The sequence below is a fragment of the Lagenorhynchus albirostris genome, chromosome 14 (genome assembly GCF_949774975.1).
Source record: "Lagenorhynchus albirostris chromosome 14, mLagAlb1.1, whole genome shotgun sequence".
Classification (NCBI taxonomy): Eukaryota; Metazoa; Chordata; class Mammalia; order Artiodactyla; family Delphinidae; genus Lagenorhynchus; species Lagenorhynchus albirostris.
The window spans coordinates 49039490-49056523 of NC_083108.1; the positions used below are offsets into that span (position 1 = coordinate 49039490).

The window sequence follows — 17034 nt, forward strand, 5'->3', positions numbered from 1 at the left end:
AATAGTATAAATAAAAAAATAAAAAAATTTTAAAAAAGACATGCAGAACCCTGCCTGAGGGCATTTTGTAGATACTTCCTGTGGACCTCAGGAAGGGTTTGAATAGGGAAAATCACCCACTAATCCCCCTCCCTACTCCAAGCCTCCGAACCCAGATTCAGCCTTCTTGGGGTCCAAGAAGATTCAGCCTCACTCAGCCTTCCTGGGGCAGCTCTCTGGAAGCAGACCCAGCACCTCAGACTGCCTCTGTTCTACCTCCAGAATGACTGTTAGAGTCTGCAGGCCACCCAAGGTCCCCAATTGTCTCTCTCACACACAGAAGGTTCTAGAACTATGTAGTCACTGGAGACAGGAGAATCCTTGAAGGCATAAATGTGTGCTATCATTGGTTGCTGGACCGTTGTTCAGGAGCATCCTCACATCCTTACCCAGCTTCCCCCCAAAATGCAGAGCTTCCTGGGTCCCCCAGTCTGAGGGCAGTGGGCTAAGAGCTAGACTGTGAGGATACCTTCCTAAGACCCTAAGCTGCTCCCTGCCTCCACACCTGCAGAAAGAGGTGCTGTTACGCTCAGGTTTGGGCACAAAATCTCCCAGCCTTCTGCTGAAACCGGAAGTTGGCAAAAGGGGCACAGGTGCCTTTCGGCACCAGTAATTACTTAATGGCATGGCAGCCCACACACATCAACTGAGACAGGCTGGAAACTGGGGCAGGTGGTGACGGCTGCCGCATTTGCTGCAGCTGAACTGAGGTCTTTCTGGACATCTAACAGAGACATCCTAGGTCCTTATTTCTGGGATACCAGGTAACCACCAGGCAAAGTGGAAAACCCCAGTCTAAAGCCTCTCATTGCAAATGCTCAGTCCTTGGAGTTCAAGGTGGATACAGGAAACTAACCTGTGATGTGCAAGAGAAAGGCAAGACTTTTAAACAGATAACTTAACAGAGGTGCTTTCTTTCGATACCAGCATCCAATTCTAACTGCATATGCTACTGATACAGCCCTTCGATCAGCAAGTTGTTTGCTGTCTTGTGTTTTTTTAAGCCTTCAGCCTCCACCACCCCCCACCCAAGAAACGCTTTCAGAGAATTGTGGCATTAACAACAATTGCCAAGGAAACTGGAAGACTAAGCACTCAGGTTATGGCAGGTTAAGCAAAGAAGGAATTAATTTCAAAGCCATCTGCACTGACGTGTAAAAATACCCATTTAAAACCATACATTTTAAGTGATGTAAAATTAAATTAGGATAGAATTAAACTGAAAACTAATTTAATGAAAGATTAGCTCTTTCTTGTTAGCACTGATTATGGGATACACTTAATTATGCAAAAGGTTTTTAATAGATGCCTTGGAGCCGTTTGTTCTAGGTGCTGAGTTTAAAAGCAAGTTGGTCTAATAGCCTTCCGCCCCCGCAGTTCCCAGAACACTTCAGCATCATTACTGGTACATTCATTTCACAGAATCGGGGAGCTGGAAAGGACAGAGATCAGCTGATCTGCCCCTCCCATTTTACAGGTGGGAAAACCGAGGCCCCGGAGTAGGTAAATGAATTTCCAAAGCCACATAACCAGTTGGTAGAAGAATCAGGCCAAGAATTCAAGTCCCCTGACTCCCAAACTAATGCCCCTTCTGCTATTTTTATTTCTTAGGAACAAGTAAGTTTCTAAGTAAATATCAGAATTCTTTATTGAAGTATAATTGATTTACAGCTTTGTGTTAATTTCTGGTGTACATTAAAGTGATTCAGTTACATAAATATATATATATATATCCTTTTCCATTATGGTTTATTACAGAATATTGAATACAGTTCCTTGTGCTATACAATAGGACCTTGTTGTTTATTTTATAGTAGTAGTTAGTTTGTATCTGCTAATCCCAAACTCCTAATTTATCCTTCCCCCGCCCCCTTTCCCTTTGGTAACCATAAATTTGTTTTGTATGTCTGTAAGTTTGCTTCTGCAGTAAATATCAGAAATTTTTCAATTTAAAAAAAGTCCATTAGGGAAAATAAGGACTTCTTAAACTGCCAACTCCCTTGGTTTCAGACTTGCTTTTTAAACTTTATATTTACACAAGATTTGTTGAAAATTAAGTATAGCATTCTGTAAGTAAGGGTTGGATGAAGTTACAGTTAAGGCAGAGAAGCCATTTTTACTCTGCCCATTTGTGCTATCACAGGACTGAGGGGTAGAGGACCAGCCTGGGCAGATTCTGAAAGGAGGGTACAGGGGTGATGGGGCCCATGACCAGGAACACAGCACCCAGTTCCTTCTCTGGCCCCCCTTTACCACCTGGAATCCCCGAGGTGACATTTTAGAGCCTGTGACCTTTTTTTAACCTGATTTCCTTGGCCACAGCTACCACATTGCTCGAACGACCACGGCCCCTTGCATCCTCTCCAAACTCCAGGGCCTTTGCAGTGCTGTTCATTGATCGGCATCAACTGTACTCAAATGCCAAAGCCACTCGGTGCCACCTGAGAACGTTTCTCCCTGACGCTCGCTGATTACTTGGGGCCACTTGATAGAGACGGACAGAAGAACACTTGTGCCCAGGCCACGTGGATCACACAGCCACACACCATCAGCCTAAGATGGTCCCAGAGGGTATGTGTGTTTTCAAAAAGACTTCCAAAGTGGAAATCAGACTGTCTGGCCCTGACTTTCTCTTTGGAATGATTTGGTGATGAGATTCACAGTCACTGATGCTTCCAGTCAGATCCCAGGCCTGGCCCGTCTATGCTCCACCCTTTATCCAGGTGGTCTGTGGACAAGACCCGTGACCTGGGGGTGAAACTCCAGGCAGGGAAGGAGCCCGCTCCAGGGGGAGACGCCTCCCTCCACCTCAGCATCCTCCCAGGCTCAAAGGGAGGAGCCGGGGACTGCCAATCCCTGGCCAGCAGCCAAAGCATGCATGAAGGGTGCAGATGGGGGTTCCCGCAGGAGCTGGTGCGAGGGCATGAGAGCACACACCCTCCCTCGGCTCTGCCCTGCCATGCATTCCCTGTAAAGCCGCAGCGTCCCACAAGGTCCCGTCTTGCCTCAGCTCCTCCTGCACAGCCAGCTCAGCTGGGGCTGCGGTGAGGGCTGCAGGGGACGCAGTGTGTGTCTCCTGAACTCCAGGGGGGCCAGGTGGACCGAGGCGCAGATTAGAGGAAGGAGAGCTGCCAGTCAGAGGCCCGGCACAGCTCAGCAACTGCTGTCACCGAGAAAAAGATGCTTCGGAAGCACTTTTCTAATCCGGAGGGAGAAATGGAATGCTTTCAGCCCCAAGGGAGCACTCACAGCGGACCTACCTGAGTTTCCCAGCACCTGGCTTTGGAGGACCATCGTGGCACCTGCTAATGAAGTCGGGGACTGTGATTACTGTGTCCCCGCGCCTGAGAAAGCCGGGGCAAGTGACGCGCTCTTCTTCATTAAGCAGCAATTTTCAAGAGGAACAGGTAACCGCACCTGAATTCACATGCAAACTGGGCTATTCTGATACGTAATTGGGATTTCATAGTGTTCTAGTTCTAATGTTCCAAAGGGCTGGGGTTTCCAAACAGAGTCTGGGGATCTGATGGTCATTTTTAGAATTTAATTCTGTAGATCAAAAACTAAAAAAAAAAATTCAAACTTTGGCCGCCACCTTGTATTGCAGGCCATTCACACACACATAAATGCAACCCAAAAACTTACCTCCGTAGAGGAGCGTTCTCCTCAATATCTTCCAGGGTCTCCAAGGACGATCTCTGGGAGATGAGGCGACGTCTGCAGAGAGAGGGAAAAAAAAAATCTAGGAGTTAAAACTGCATTGTGAAATGGATCAGGCATTTCTATAAAGCTAAAACTGTTCTAAAAAAATAAAGTCCACTAAGAAAAAAATCAGGCGAAAGGTGTTTTACGAGGCTGCCGTGTTCCCAGCCTGTACCCTGAAGGCCAAGCCCATCTTGCCTTGCTGAATCCTGAGCTTTCTCCCTGGTTGTAGGGCTGCTCTGGTGATTAGGGAAGTGATGGATACTTTTTATGCTGCCTAAAACCAACAAAAGACAAGGTGCCTCTGATAGTGTATAACTTTGGTACTGTGTGCACTTTTTCTAAAGCATTAGATAGTACTGTTAAGTATTCAGATCTCAGTGGTCTGAACCAGCTTTAGCTGATAAATATTAAACATTAAAACCGTACTAAATAAAATCTCAAAATCATTAGGAGGCAAGGAAAAACTTATGGTGTCTGGGCCATAAGTTCGAAAGCAACTAGAAACAAGGCAGACCTTATTCCCCTGGAAGAATTTCTCTGAGACCAGTGAGAATATATATCAGGGCGTGATGAGGCAAAACACAAACTCTTTCCATCTGCTAAAGAACTGCAAACCACCTGCCCAAACCCCCTCAATCTAGTTTCTTTTGTCAGACTGAAATAAGAATGGGTCCTAGTTAATTGAGAATATCTGGTACAGGGACCAGGAGGGATGGTGGTTGGTAATTTTATAGCAAATCCATGCGAACAAGGGCCATCACTTCATAGTAAATGATTTGGCAGAAGGGTGGTGTGGACAGAAAAATATCTGATTGGGTCTTTACCTTGGGGAAAAAATGAGATTAAAATTACAAGACTATGTCTATTTTGTGTTCATTTGATAACATTTAGGTTAAGAACATGCAATTATAACCATGTTCTAATTTGTTCTAAAGAATAAAAAAATGAAACGAATGTTTTTTGCTTTGTTCTGTGTGTACTTTTTCTGACCAACCACACTGATACCTTTTTGCTTCGTGTTTTATTTTTAATAAGACAATCAGAAGGGTCATTTTTGCAAACCATTCGAGGGCTTCATCAATTTTCTCAGAGCCTGTCTTCATGTTTTGACAGTCAAATCCTTTCTAAAACACTCAGCACACACCTCCCTGCTTCTCTCTCCAGTGAGCCCCGTTTGTCCACATGTGAGACCCAGGAGCTCTCCAACATCACCTTCACTGTCTTCATGACACACTGATCTTCTGCAAGATCTGCAGTTTACTCTGTAATTAACTTATGCTAAACTTCCACTTCCGTAATATGGTATTGTTAGAGTTCCAGCAGTCAGTCAGACCAGGGAGACACTGGTCTTACCTGAGGGGGTGGGGAACTGATTTTATAGGTGGGGATTTGAGAGGTGGCCAATTCATGAGTAAGTAGGACTCGCCTGTGCAGCCCCCTAAGTCCAGGGACTCAGCACGCCAGGACCCCTGTGACAACACCTGGCGGCTGTGGCTTTGAAGGAAGTGTCCAGGCCATCGTGAGGCACAGCCCCTCTAGGTGCCAGGTCTGGCTGGGACAGAGTCCCAGCCTGGGACGGGGACAAACCCCCAGTTAGTCACACTCCCACCCAGTGTAGCTCTCAGGGATAGGTGTCCCATGCTCCCCATCCAAGGGACGGTATGATGCTACATGTGTGCTGGGTCAGACAGACTCCGATTTCTGTCCTGGAGTCTGGAGGCTCTGGGACCTTAGAAAACTCCTTAATCCTGGAGCCCCAGTTTCCTCACCTATGACACGGGAAAATGAGAGTAAGTAAGAAACAGAGAGACAAGAAGTCCTTGGCACAGGACAGTTAATGACCAGGAGCTCCTGGGATTTTGATTGTTACTCCAGTTTCCTCCACTGGGGCTGCAGCCTGACCTGATGCCCTCCCCGCTCAAATGACTGGGGTCAGCCTGGCTGTCCCAGCTCTGGCCGCTCCTCCAACCCCTGCCAGTGGCGAGGTCACTCCCAAATGCCTTGTGCCCGAGCCAACCTGTGACACGTGCTCCTTCCACCCCTACACCCCCTTCGAAGCAGAACTAACTTGGTGTCACCTTCGCTGAGGCACTGGCCACCTATAAAATTAGAGCCCCAGGCCTCCGTGCACTGTTTTTACTTAATACCAATGTCTCCTCTGCAGCTGTGATTAAAATGATATTTACTCTGTTTATCTGTGGATAATGTTCTGAGTTTCATTTTTCATTTTTTTTTCTGTTTTTGGCTGCACCGCGCAGCATGTGGGATCTTAACTCCCTGACCAGGGATCAAACCCTCACCCCCTGCAGTGGAAGCGTGGAGTCATAACCACTGGACTGTCAGGAAAGTCCCTCTTCTGAGTTTTTAAATCAAAAGTGAAATATTAATTTAAGTATGCACCCCTAAATTGTCATTAGACATAACATAGTCACAGGCAGAAATAAATGTATGGGTTTCAGATCCTGAAAATCCCAACAAATCCTGTCAAACTTTGAGCCTTCCTCTGCAGGCGAATGCAGAGGCACCTGTCACCTCTGCATTTTCAGGTGACAGGTAAACAGACATTTAACATTTGGCTCAATCTGCAGCCGAGGTGACTGCAGCAACTGTGCAGCTTCAAGCTCTCCCTTCCTTCAGTTATCGTATCAGAGGTCCCCTGGGAAGCTCTGTGGTTGGCCCCTTGGGCAGTGAAGATACAACCAAGGCCGCAGCAAAGGCCAGGCAGGTGCATCCTTTTCTGCCCACCCACCCGACCAAGCCTGGCCTGCTGGGACCACAGAGCTGATCCCGGCTTAACTCTTGTCCTCAAGGAGCTCATATTCAAGGGGGAATCCATGGGACCACCAGCAGTGAATTCCATTAACAACCCCTCAAGCTCCTCTGGCATTTGAGGCTGTCTCCCTTTCCCACCCCAAGAAGAGCATGGCCAGCCCTCCAGCTGAAAATGTGTCCAAATGAACACACGGAGGACACATGAGGCCCTGCCAGGCGCCCTGGGCCTCCCGTCCAACATTCAAACCAGGGGGTTCACCCTAGAAAACTAGGTCAATTCATAAAAGCACACAATCTGACAATTCCCCCATCTAAAACCCACATCCGGCAATTCCTATGCTGGAAAAGACAGATGCTATTTGGAAAATAATCAAATTAGAATACATCTTTCTACATATTTATAAGGATTTGTTTTCGAAAAGCCAGTACATTTGATATTCTCTTCATGAGTTGAACAGGTATAGATTCTCTCCCTCTCACACACACAGAGGCACTTAAGGTCTGGATTCCTCAGAGGGAAAAAAATTCAAAACCCAAATGCCCACCTGTTCCTTTAAATTCAGCAGATGTGTGCTTCCCTTCTTCATGAACAGAACTAAGCAATATATTCTTTGAGATGCACGTATACAGCTTGGAAAGAACTACCACGGATCATTGTAAAGAAACTGTCATATGGTACCAGAAAAACGAAGATGCGATGCCTGCCCTTCCTGCCACGAGGGCCTGCCCTGTGACGGTAGCTCATCTCTGCCCCTGCCACCCCGCTAAATCCTTCCAAGCTGTGTAGTAACCTTTCCCCTTACCTTCTATCTTCAGAAAGCCCACAGTGGAAGGGAAGGCTAAGGGCGGGTGGCCCACCTTCACCAGGCACTTTTCACCCCGTTATCTGCCTCATAAACCAAGTCCATTACTGTGCAGACTCCTTACCATTGGGCACAGTTGACAAGCAGAGGTCTTTGAATATTTTAATGACTGATGAGGAATACTTAGCCTTGGGCCAAAACAGCATGCCCCCTTATTAACCAAGAAGACATTCAGTAAGAGCCCAAGTGTTATACGTCGAAATCACTAAATGCAAGATTGAGTCCTCAGAATTCAGGGTTCCCCATCTTGTCTGACAATTGTAATTTGGGCCCTTCCATACTGGCCACCAACACTTCTGAGGCCGATGTGGTTCACATTCAACACTCATATGTAAGTCAGCCTCCCTAAAGCCCCCAGACTCATTTTAGAATACTACCCTTTGAATGTCGGACTCTGCCTAGGCAAGGAAATTCTAATCCATGACAAGGTTGCCTATCTGGATATACCTACTTGGACCAAATTAATCCACTTATCATTAGGGCTGATGGTTGATTGTGGTGTAAGTCACCACCGAGCGGTCCTGGGACCCAGGGCTGGTCACAGTGGGAATTACGGCAGCAGAGCCTCACCAGAGTGGACTCTGGGCTCACTAATGTCCCTGCTGACCAGTGAGGCTGGGGCAGGGTCATCCTAGCTCCAGCTGGGCCCAGGGTTTAGGGCGGTGATTTAGGACCAAGCTGGGATAAAGAAGGTGACCCCCAGCCTCAGCACTGGTGTCAAACAAGTAGGTCGAGTTGGATCAATGCTCTCCACCCAGGGAACATTAATAATCTCTGGGGGAAAAACACAAGCTTTGGGAGCAAGAAGGGACCCTGACCATCTGGGCCAACCATTCCTACCCTCACAAAAAGGCAATTTAGCTGTGTGGTTCCCCCCATGGATGGAGTCCCCTTCCTGGCTGGCAGGCCGCTGTAGGGCAGGGTTACCTCTTCACAGACGTGAGGGAATGAGGGCCTCACGGATCCCTCAGTTACACAGAGGATGGGTCAGCTGAGGTCATAATTACTTCAGATCTGTTCCAACAGTTATTATGACCAAAAAAAACCCAAACAAACAAAACCTCCAATCATAAAAATAACTTATAGCCACGAGACACCCACAGACTTGTAATTTTTTTTTTTTTTTTTTTTTTTGCGGTACGCAGGCCTCTCACTGTTGTGGCCTCTCCCATCGCGGAGCACAGGCTCCGGATGCACAGGCTCAGTGGCCATGGCTCACGGGCCCAGCTGCTCCGCGGCATGTGGAATCTTCCCGGACCGGGACACGAACCCGTGTCCCCTGCATCGGCAGGTGGACTCCCAGCCACTGCGCCACCAGGGAAGCCCCCAGACTTGTAATTTATTTGCTGTGTTACTTGGGTCCTGCTCCCACTGACCACGTCACCTCCCTCCCCCAGACAAAACTGACCACTCCAGCCAGTGAGCTGCTCAGGCTCTCCTCACCTGCATAGCCCCAGGGATGGAACATGCTCAGTAAACAGCAGGGACTCGATCAGGGCCGGTTGAATAAACTAATGAAGTCCACCATCTGCCGGTGGCTGTTTAGGATTTTCCCAGAGAGCACCAGACCTTCCACTCAATGCTTTTCTATACACAATTACTACTGGCTCTTCTCTATTCAATACACAAGGTCCCAACCTGATCACCAGGAGCCCAGAAATCATCCTCAGAAAGCTTCCCATTGTCTCACTACAGCGGGAAGAAGAGGGAGGCAGAAGACCCTCATCCTGCAGGGCTGGGGTGATTGGGTGGGCAGAAGGGCCAGGGCCCCCAGCACAGCTCAGCAGTTCATAGGCAGAAGGCATGATCCGTTTAAAATGGATTTCTTCTGTTTGAGTTTATTAAACATTCATCTTTCCAAACGGATTTTTTCCCCCTGCTTTTGTGACTATAAGAGTACTATGTTCCACTGTTTAAAAAAAAATTCAAATTAGGAAACGTATAAAGTAGAAACTGAGGAAATGACCTGCAAACCCCAGGGCCCAAAGAGCACCTTCTAAGAGTTTAGCGTATGACCTTTTAGACTTGTTCCTATTTCCACATCAACTTATAAATGTGTGTGTGTGTGTGTGTGTGTGTGTGTGTGTGTGTCTGTGATTGAAACTATGAAAAAGACAAGAAGAATTTGCTTTTTTAAAACCAAAGGCAACAAGGAAGCGCAACCCGCCATGGGGTGAAGCTGGAATCTGGCTCCACTGTTGGTGACATGTGCAGTGTCTGAGCAAGATATAAGGATGGGATCTCAGAGGGACAGCTGCTAAGAGAGAATCCGGGTCCTTCCCGGGCTGGGAAGCAGCCCCCGGGGCTGGGTACCCTGTTCTCTGGCTCTGGACCAGCAAGTGAGGAGCAGTGAGCACAGAGGGGCTGTGCTTGCTTGCTTGCAACACCAGCTAGGGAAGAAGGGGATCGAGGACCACCGGTAGGATCAGGGCTCCAAGCGCACCGCCGAGGCTTGGTCTGATGCCCGCAGGTCCAGCAGCCTTTCCCACGCTGAGGTGCAGATGCAGGAATGGTGGCCCGAGACCTTTCTGGGGGCTGGAGAACTATCTCACTACCTCAGGTAAAAGAGGTACTGCAGGCAAGGAATCAGGGCTGGACAGCAAGCAGTCCCACTTCAACCTAGAGACCACGGGAGTCTTCATCCCTCAGCCTCCTTTTCTGACTCAGAGTCACAAAGCTTCCAAGGTCCCAATCAGGGCCCAGCAAGAAAAGGTGTGAGGGTCACTAACCTAGAAAGCAGAGCTGGCCTTTTGAGCAGTTAGGAAATCCCTTTGCAAAATGTCATAAGATCCCATCCCCCGGTTCGTATATCTCACGTACGAGGGGAAGCTCACTACTTCAAGAAGCCCTAAAGAGAAGAACCACTGTGTATCTAAGAATCGTACTTTCACTGATACAGCTTCTGAGTGTCAAAAGCTTCTGAGTATTTGTGAAAATTCTCGTTTTCAAATACCAGGCTTCAAAGTCAAATGCTAACATCCCCACTGTTCTTTCCTTCATTTATCTAACGCAGCTTCAAGTTGTTGAGGTCACAGCACCAGGAGCTCCATCTCCAGATTCAGCAACTAAGCTGTGATAACTCTGGTCATGATTTGGCAAATTTTAAAGCCAGGATTCCAGATGCTCCCGTAGCAGAAGTCAAATCAGATTGTGCTCCTTGAAGAAGCAAACTGTTTTGCACCAATACATATGTGTTCACAGATGAGAAGGAAAAGTCAGCTGTCCCCTCTCAACAGAAGCTACAGGCTGAAAGCAAAAACAGCCTTGGCTTCAGCCTGAAGGTGTGTTTGTTAGGTTCATGCTCGGTTCTGCTTTCCACAATCTAAAGCTTCATCCAGCAGCAAAGGTGCTGAAACTGAGTGAGGCCCTACCTTGCTCACCTGGCAACGGCTGGTCGATAGACTGTGGAAGAAATCCCAGAGGAGAGCTGTGGAATCTGACATAGCAGTGGCGCACTGGCTGGGCCAGGCCACCAGGCTGGGGTGACTGCAGAGCACCATGCCTGGACCAGTCAGGTCCTGCAATGCCACTGAGCAAAGAGCACACGGCTGATGTGCTTGTGTAGGGAAAAAACCCCTCTCCCTGTGGTAGCATATGCGTCTAAAGCCAGATCCATACGCAGAATACGGATGGACACAATTCACACCACCCCAGCGGTCATGGAATTTTCCTTGTAAAGGAAGGAAAACAGATCATCTTTAAGAAAAGAAGGGCTGCGTGGATCAAGAAACAGACAAAATGCTAGGAAACTGATTTTGAATCTGGCTATATTTTAGAGTCTCTAGCTGACAATCAGGCACAGAATCACCGAGAATTGCCAATCAGCTTGTTCAAATAAGACCTGTTTGTACATTAAAAAATATCCAGCCATTTATTTCCTATTTTTGCAAACATTTATTTATTAATGATAATATCAAGTATCAAGCAGCAAGCTGGATGCTGAAATACAGCAGTGCAAAAGGTAAACACTATCTCTCCCTCACGGAGTTTAAATTTATGGTCAGGAAGGCAGACACTGAACAAGGAACGTAATTCCAGTTGTGAAAGAGATTAACACAAGGGAGGAAGAAAACAAACTACCTATAATACTGTGGGGCTACTAGCAAGATACATTTCAGTTATTTGTAAACATACTGAGCTCTTGTTTCCGCATGTGTGTCAAGAACTTCCCTGGTGGCACAGTGGTTAAGAATCCGCCTGCCAATGCAGGGGACACGGGTTCGACCCCTGGTCCGGGAAGATCCCACATGCCGCGGAGCAGCTAAGCCCATGCGCTACAACTACTGAGCCTGCGCTCTAGAGCCCGCAAGCTACAACTACTGGGCCCGTGTGCCACAACTACTGAAGCTCGCGCAGCTAGAGCCTGTGGTCCGCAACGGGAGAAGCCACCGCAATGAGAGGCCCACACACCACCACGAAGAGTAGCTCCCGCTCGCCACAACTAGAGAAAGCGCATGCGCATCAACAAAGACCCAATGCAGCCAAAAATAAATAAATAAATAAATTTTAAAAAGAAAGAAAGCAACTCCAAACGTTTACAAAGAATACAGAGACACTCAGCTTGCCTGAGTCTACGTTTGTTTCGAGGTTCTCATCAGACTCACCAAATCCTGGAAAACCAAGGTGTGAGGTCATCTTAGCATTTAGGGCTGTGCAGAGACGGACTTGTTGGCAGGATTTAATGACTGGCCAGGTTTGCACTCCTCAGATGCCCCACTCCACCCTGCCCACTGTGCCCTGCTGATCTTACAAAACACCCTTTCCATCATGTCATCCCCTAATTTGAAGATCCACAATGATTCCCTCTGGGAACAAGTTCAAACTCCTCTGACAAAGGGACTAGATGGGGAGATCAGAAGACAGAGCAGACACAGCACACATGGCCATCCCGAAGGCACCTCCCAGTCTCCTGGGGCATCCCAGGAAATAGAGGGGCCATGCCAGAGCCACGAGTTGACACTGCCACATTCTAATTCCCCCTCAGCCTCATCCCGGAGGGAAGGGCCTGGCCCTGCAGCTGGAGGGAGCAAGTTGGGCCAAATGTGCAGAAGAGAAACCAAGAGCAGGTGTATTGGTTGAAAAAAAAAAAATCAGGACCCAGAAAGGTTTTGGGTTTGTGTGGCCGATGAGATCAAACGACATTACCTTTGCAATAGAACATGCTGGATAGCCACAGGGGTGACACGTGGGGCCCAGACCAGGGCAGGGTGAGGGTGGAAAGGAGACACGAGCAATGGAAAACCACTCAAAATTAAAGAATCGCCTTCATCCTGGAGACCAAAGAGCCCTGTGGATCGAACAGAACCAATCCAAGGAGTTTGGGGCCAACTCACGCATGTTCTGGGTGGGCCCCAGAATCAAAGGAATCACATCCAGGTGTTTCTGTGAAAAGAGTGCCCTGAGCCAGGTGAAGGAGGGCGGCTGGGAACCCAGCACCTGGACCCAGAGTTTAAGGTCAGGACAGACCAGGTGTGGAGTGTGTGGGGGGCAGGGGAGGGCACGAGTGAGCTTGAAGGAGAGTCAAGATTTAACTGGGAGAGGACCTCCTGGAGAGAAAGCAGCCGGACTAGCCCGGGAGGTTCAGGGTGGACTCAGGAGGGACCCGAGGAGGGACATACATACTTCATGGGAGCTGAACAGGATGGAACACCAGGCTTTGCAAGACATAGAGGAATTCCCTGAAGCAAAGTCCGGGAAGGAGCCCAGTAGGAGCCGGGAGCCAGACAGGCCCCTATCAGATGGCTGAGGTTAGTTCCAGGAGGAGCTGGCGAGACCCCAAAGGCCAAATGAACACGCAGATGGGTGGGCTGGGGCCTGGCACCACAGTGAGATGGAACAAACACGTGCACCCATAAGCGTGTGTGCACTTGCGTGTGCATTTACACAGTGTTCCCTTCTGAATGGGAACAACGGAGGTGCAGGAACACCTGCAGGGCACATGCGGGGAAGCAAGGTGCAGGAGGAACACCTGCAGGGCACATGCGGGGAAGCAAGGTGCAGGAGGAACACCTGCAGGGCACATGCGGGGAAGCAAGGTGCAGGAGGAACACCTGCAGGGCACATGCGGGGAAGCAAGGTGCAGGAGGAACACCTGCAGGGCACATGCGGGGAAGCAAGGTGCAGGAGGAACACCTGCAGGGCACATGCGGGGAAGCAAGGTGCAGGAGGAACACCTGCAGGGCACATGCGGGGAAGCAAGGTGCAGGAGGAACACCTGCAGGGCACATGCGGGGAAGCAAGGTGCAGGAGGAACACCTGCAGGGCACATGCGGGGAAGCAAGGTGCAGGAGGAACACCTGCAGGGCACATGCGGGGAAGCAAGGTGCAGGCACAGTTGGCTGGAGACGCTTCCTTAGACGGAGGCTGATTGCAATGGGTTCTGAGCTTTCCAAAGACTCACAAGCACCGGAGTCGTGTCAGATGGACCCTCGGCCTCCACTCATCTCCAGCCTCTTCAGGAAGGGTGGGTCATCCTGGACCCTCTTCTCTGTACTCAGGGCGGGGCCTTCTCTTAAACAGTCCACCCTGACAACAGCCCAAGCATCATCGGTGACCTCACCTTTCTTTCCCAGTCATTAGGAGGACTTTACTGTTGCTTTGCAAGAATGCCTTTACATGCTGAAGACCTCTTAAGTTGTTAGATGGCAGAATGGGTGCCCTCTGTGTCCATAGTCAGTGCTATGGGGTCTGTAGCACAAAGGCTAGAGATGGACAAGAAGAAGCCAAGCCCCGCCCCGGGAGGTGACCTCCTCTCCCCAGCTCCCCGGTCTTGAAGGGCTGAGATGTCAACGGGAGCTAATTTCATCAGAACGGCAGAGTCAGGTGGGGCTGGTTACTTCTCCGCTGGCATTTCACTGAAACTTTCAGAGGCTGCCTCGCAGCATAATCGCTCCCCTGAGTTTCTCCCTTGGTTTCCAGCTTGACCTTTCCCTGTTCCGAAGGGCCGTCAGTAGAAATGGATTCTGACAGCTCGGAAACAGCATGCAATTGTTTATAGCAAAGTCGGGGTGGATGGGGTTTCATCCATCTTTATTTTCTGCTTTTTCCGATTAACCATGGCCCACGCTCTGTCGCAGCTTATGGAAACGAAGACTAATCGTCCCTTGTCTTTCCAGCTTCAAGCATCGGCCTCCCTTTTCCTAACGAGGGGCCCAAATGATCTCACTCCTCTCTGGAAGCCTTTTTAAAACGCCTTGCTTCTCCTCGTGCCGAGGTTTATTCCCTTTATTGAAAGCTGATGGGGGTTGGGCACAGCTGAATCGCTGGCCTCACAAGGGGCTTATAGGGTAAGGAATGCCCCAGGGGTGACCAAATCTTAGTTCAAAAGAAAACTCAGAATCTGCTTCACCTGCCCTTCATCCAAATGCCACCATCTTCCTAAGGCACAGTGCGATGCCACCTGCTCTGCGAAGCTACCTCTGACATTTTCTGAATTCCTACCTCATTTCGTATCTTTACTGTATTATGTGGAAATTTTGATATCTAGATACTTGTAGAATGATTGATTTTATTCTTATTACACCCTGTATCTCCAACCTGACTGCAAATACCTTGAAGAGATAACTACGTCTTCGCTTCTCTGAAACCCCCTCAGTGACTGGCACATTACCTGGTCATAGTAGGTGCTCAATAAATCCTTAAGTACAGCATGAACAACTGTCTGTAGCTACAGCCGGCACACAAAGGGCAAGGATGGATCTTAACTCCAGGGAGTCAGATTAACACTGCTCTGAGGGGCTATTCTGAGACCCCTCACCAAACCAGCAGAGGCCCAAACCATATCAGGAATGAGGTCCAAATGAAAGCTGGGAGGGATCTCTGAGATCACCAGATCACCTGTGGTCAAACTTCTTCTGCGCAGCAGAATGTTTTTTTTTCAAACTAAATCTTATATCAAGTCTCCATATATGAAACAGATTAGAATAATTATAAATTTAATAAGTAACTTTTTTATATTCAAATGTATAACTCAATCACTATTAGAACAGTGAAGCTATTTTGCTGTACAAGCAAATCTGAAGTTATGGTGACATTTCTAGTCTGAGGTCAATCTCAGCATCTAGCTTATTTCTTTTGGTCTTGGTTGTACAGTATGGAGATAATCCCAATTGATACAGATAGGTAGGTGCCTACGGTAACCGTTTTTAAATGTCTCAGGACCCACTTCAATTAAATAGATGTGGCAGGTGAAGCTTAGCTGCACAGAATCGACTGACTGTGGCAACATGTTAATTAATGCAAAATTAATGTATTGACAATCACCAGCATGATAGCTATGAACACTACTGAGTTTGTACTTTTCCACAGTTTTAAAAACACTTTATATATGTATATGTGTGTAACATACACACATATAAATTATACCTCAAAATGTTAAACACAGAATCACCCCATATGACTGGCAATTCCATTCCTAGACATAATCCAAGAGACATGAAGGTTATACTCACACAAAAAGTCATACATGAATGTTCACAGCAGCATTATTTACAATAGCCAAGATGTGAAAACAACCTAAATTTCATCGACTGATGAATGGATAATAAAATGCAATATTCTTCAGCCATAAAGAGGAATGAAGTACTGATACATGCTATAAAACGGATGACCCTTGAAAACATTATGCAAAGTGAAAGAAGGGAGTCACAAAAGACCACATGGTGTATGATTCCAATTATATGAACTCCATAGAGGCAGAAAGTAGATTAGGGGTTGCCTAGGGTTGGGTGGGGGGAGCGGGAAGAATGGGGAGTGATTGCTAATGGCCACAGGGTTTCTTTTTAGGGTGATGAAAATGCTCTAAAATTAGAGAGTAGTGATGGCTGCACAACTTTGTGAATATACTAAAAACTGCCGAATAGTACACTTTAAATGAAGACTGTATGAATTATCTCAATCAAGCTGTTAAAGTGATATAGAAAATCTATATATGTGGGAAACTATATTCTGAGAAAAAAACAGAGTCAAAATGAATCAACTGTGGAATTCCTTAAAGCCCTCGCTGAGTTCCTTAGTGCTCTACTGAGATAATACGATTATGAAAACTATGAATCTGGTTCCTTTCCTTTGACCAGACCTATGGACACTAAGAGCTTAGCTGACCTGCCCAGGCCAGGGCCAGATGGTCAGAAAGCAAGGACAGGGCCCAGATGATCTCACTGCAGAGCTCGCTCCTTTCCTTTCTAATGTGGCTTAAGCTGGCCCTTTCAGGGGGCGTTTCCAGCACTTGGTAACAGGAACCAGGTAAGCACAGAAGGCGGTGATAGGGGCACACTCACCACTTTCACCAGGGCCTCGTTTTCTCTCCCATCTCCCATGGGCATCTCCAGCTCAGCATCACCAACACTGCTGACAGACGACACGTCCGTCCCCTTTCTCCCTGCATCCTTGCAGGGCAAAAAGGGACCTCCTTCCTGCACACATCAAGGTGGCATATTTGTTTGGAGTCTGAGACTTCGGCTTCCTTAACTTCCCATTTCCCTCACCTCTGGTGCAAGACACACTTGCAAACGACTCCCTTTTTATTAAAGGCTCATCCTGTTTTCTAGAGAGGAGAGAGCCTGGGAGCAACTTCAGGCCTCCAAGAAGCAAGAAGCAAGACAATACACCCTCTGAGGTGCTTCTGTCAGCGTCTGGGTAGGTAGTTTAATTTTTT

General features: G+C 47.9%; 1 protein-coding gene across 1 annotated transcript in view; it reads right to left on the reverse strand.

The window, feature by feature from the left end:
• Positions 1 to 17034, reverse strand: part of CABLES1 (Cdk5 and Abl enzyme substrate 1) — a 107427-nt gene that overhangs the window by 62155 nt on the left and 28238 nt on the right. The window contains exon 2 of the mRNA XM_060121777.1: positions 3685 to 3756. Within this exon, the coding sequence (XP_059977760.1) occupies positions 3685 to 3756 (72 nt within the window). The remainder of the gene's footprint in view (positions 1 to 3684; positions 3757 to 17034) is intronic.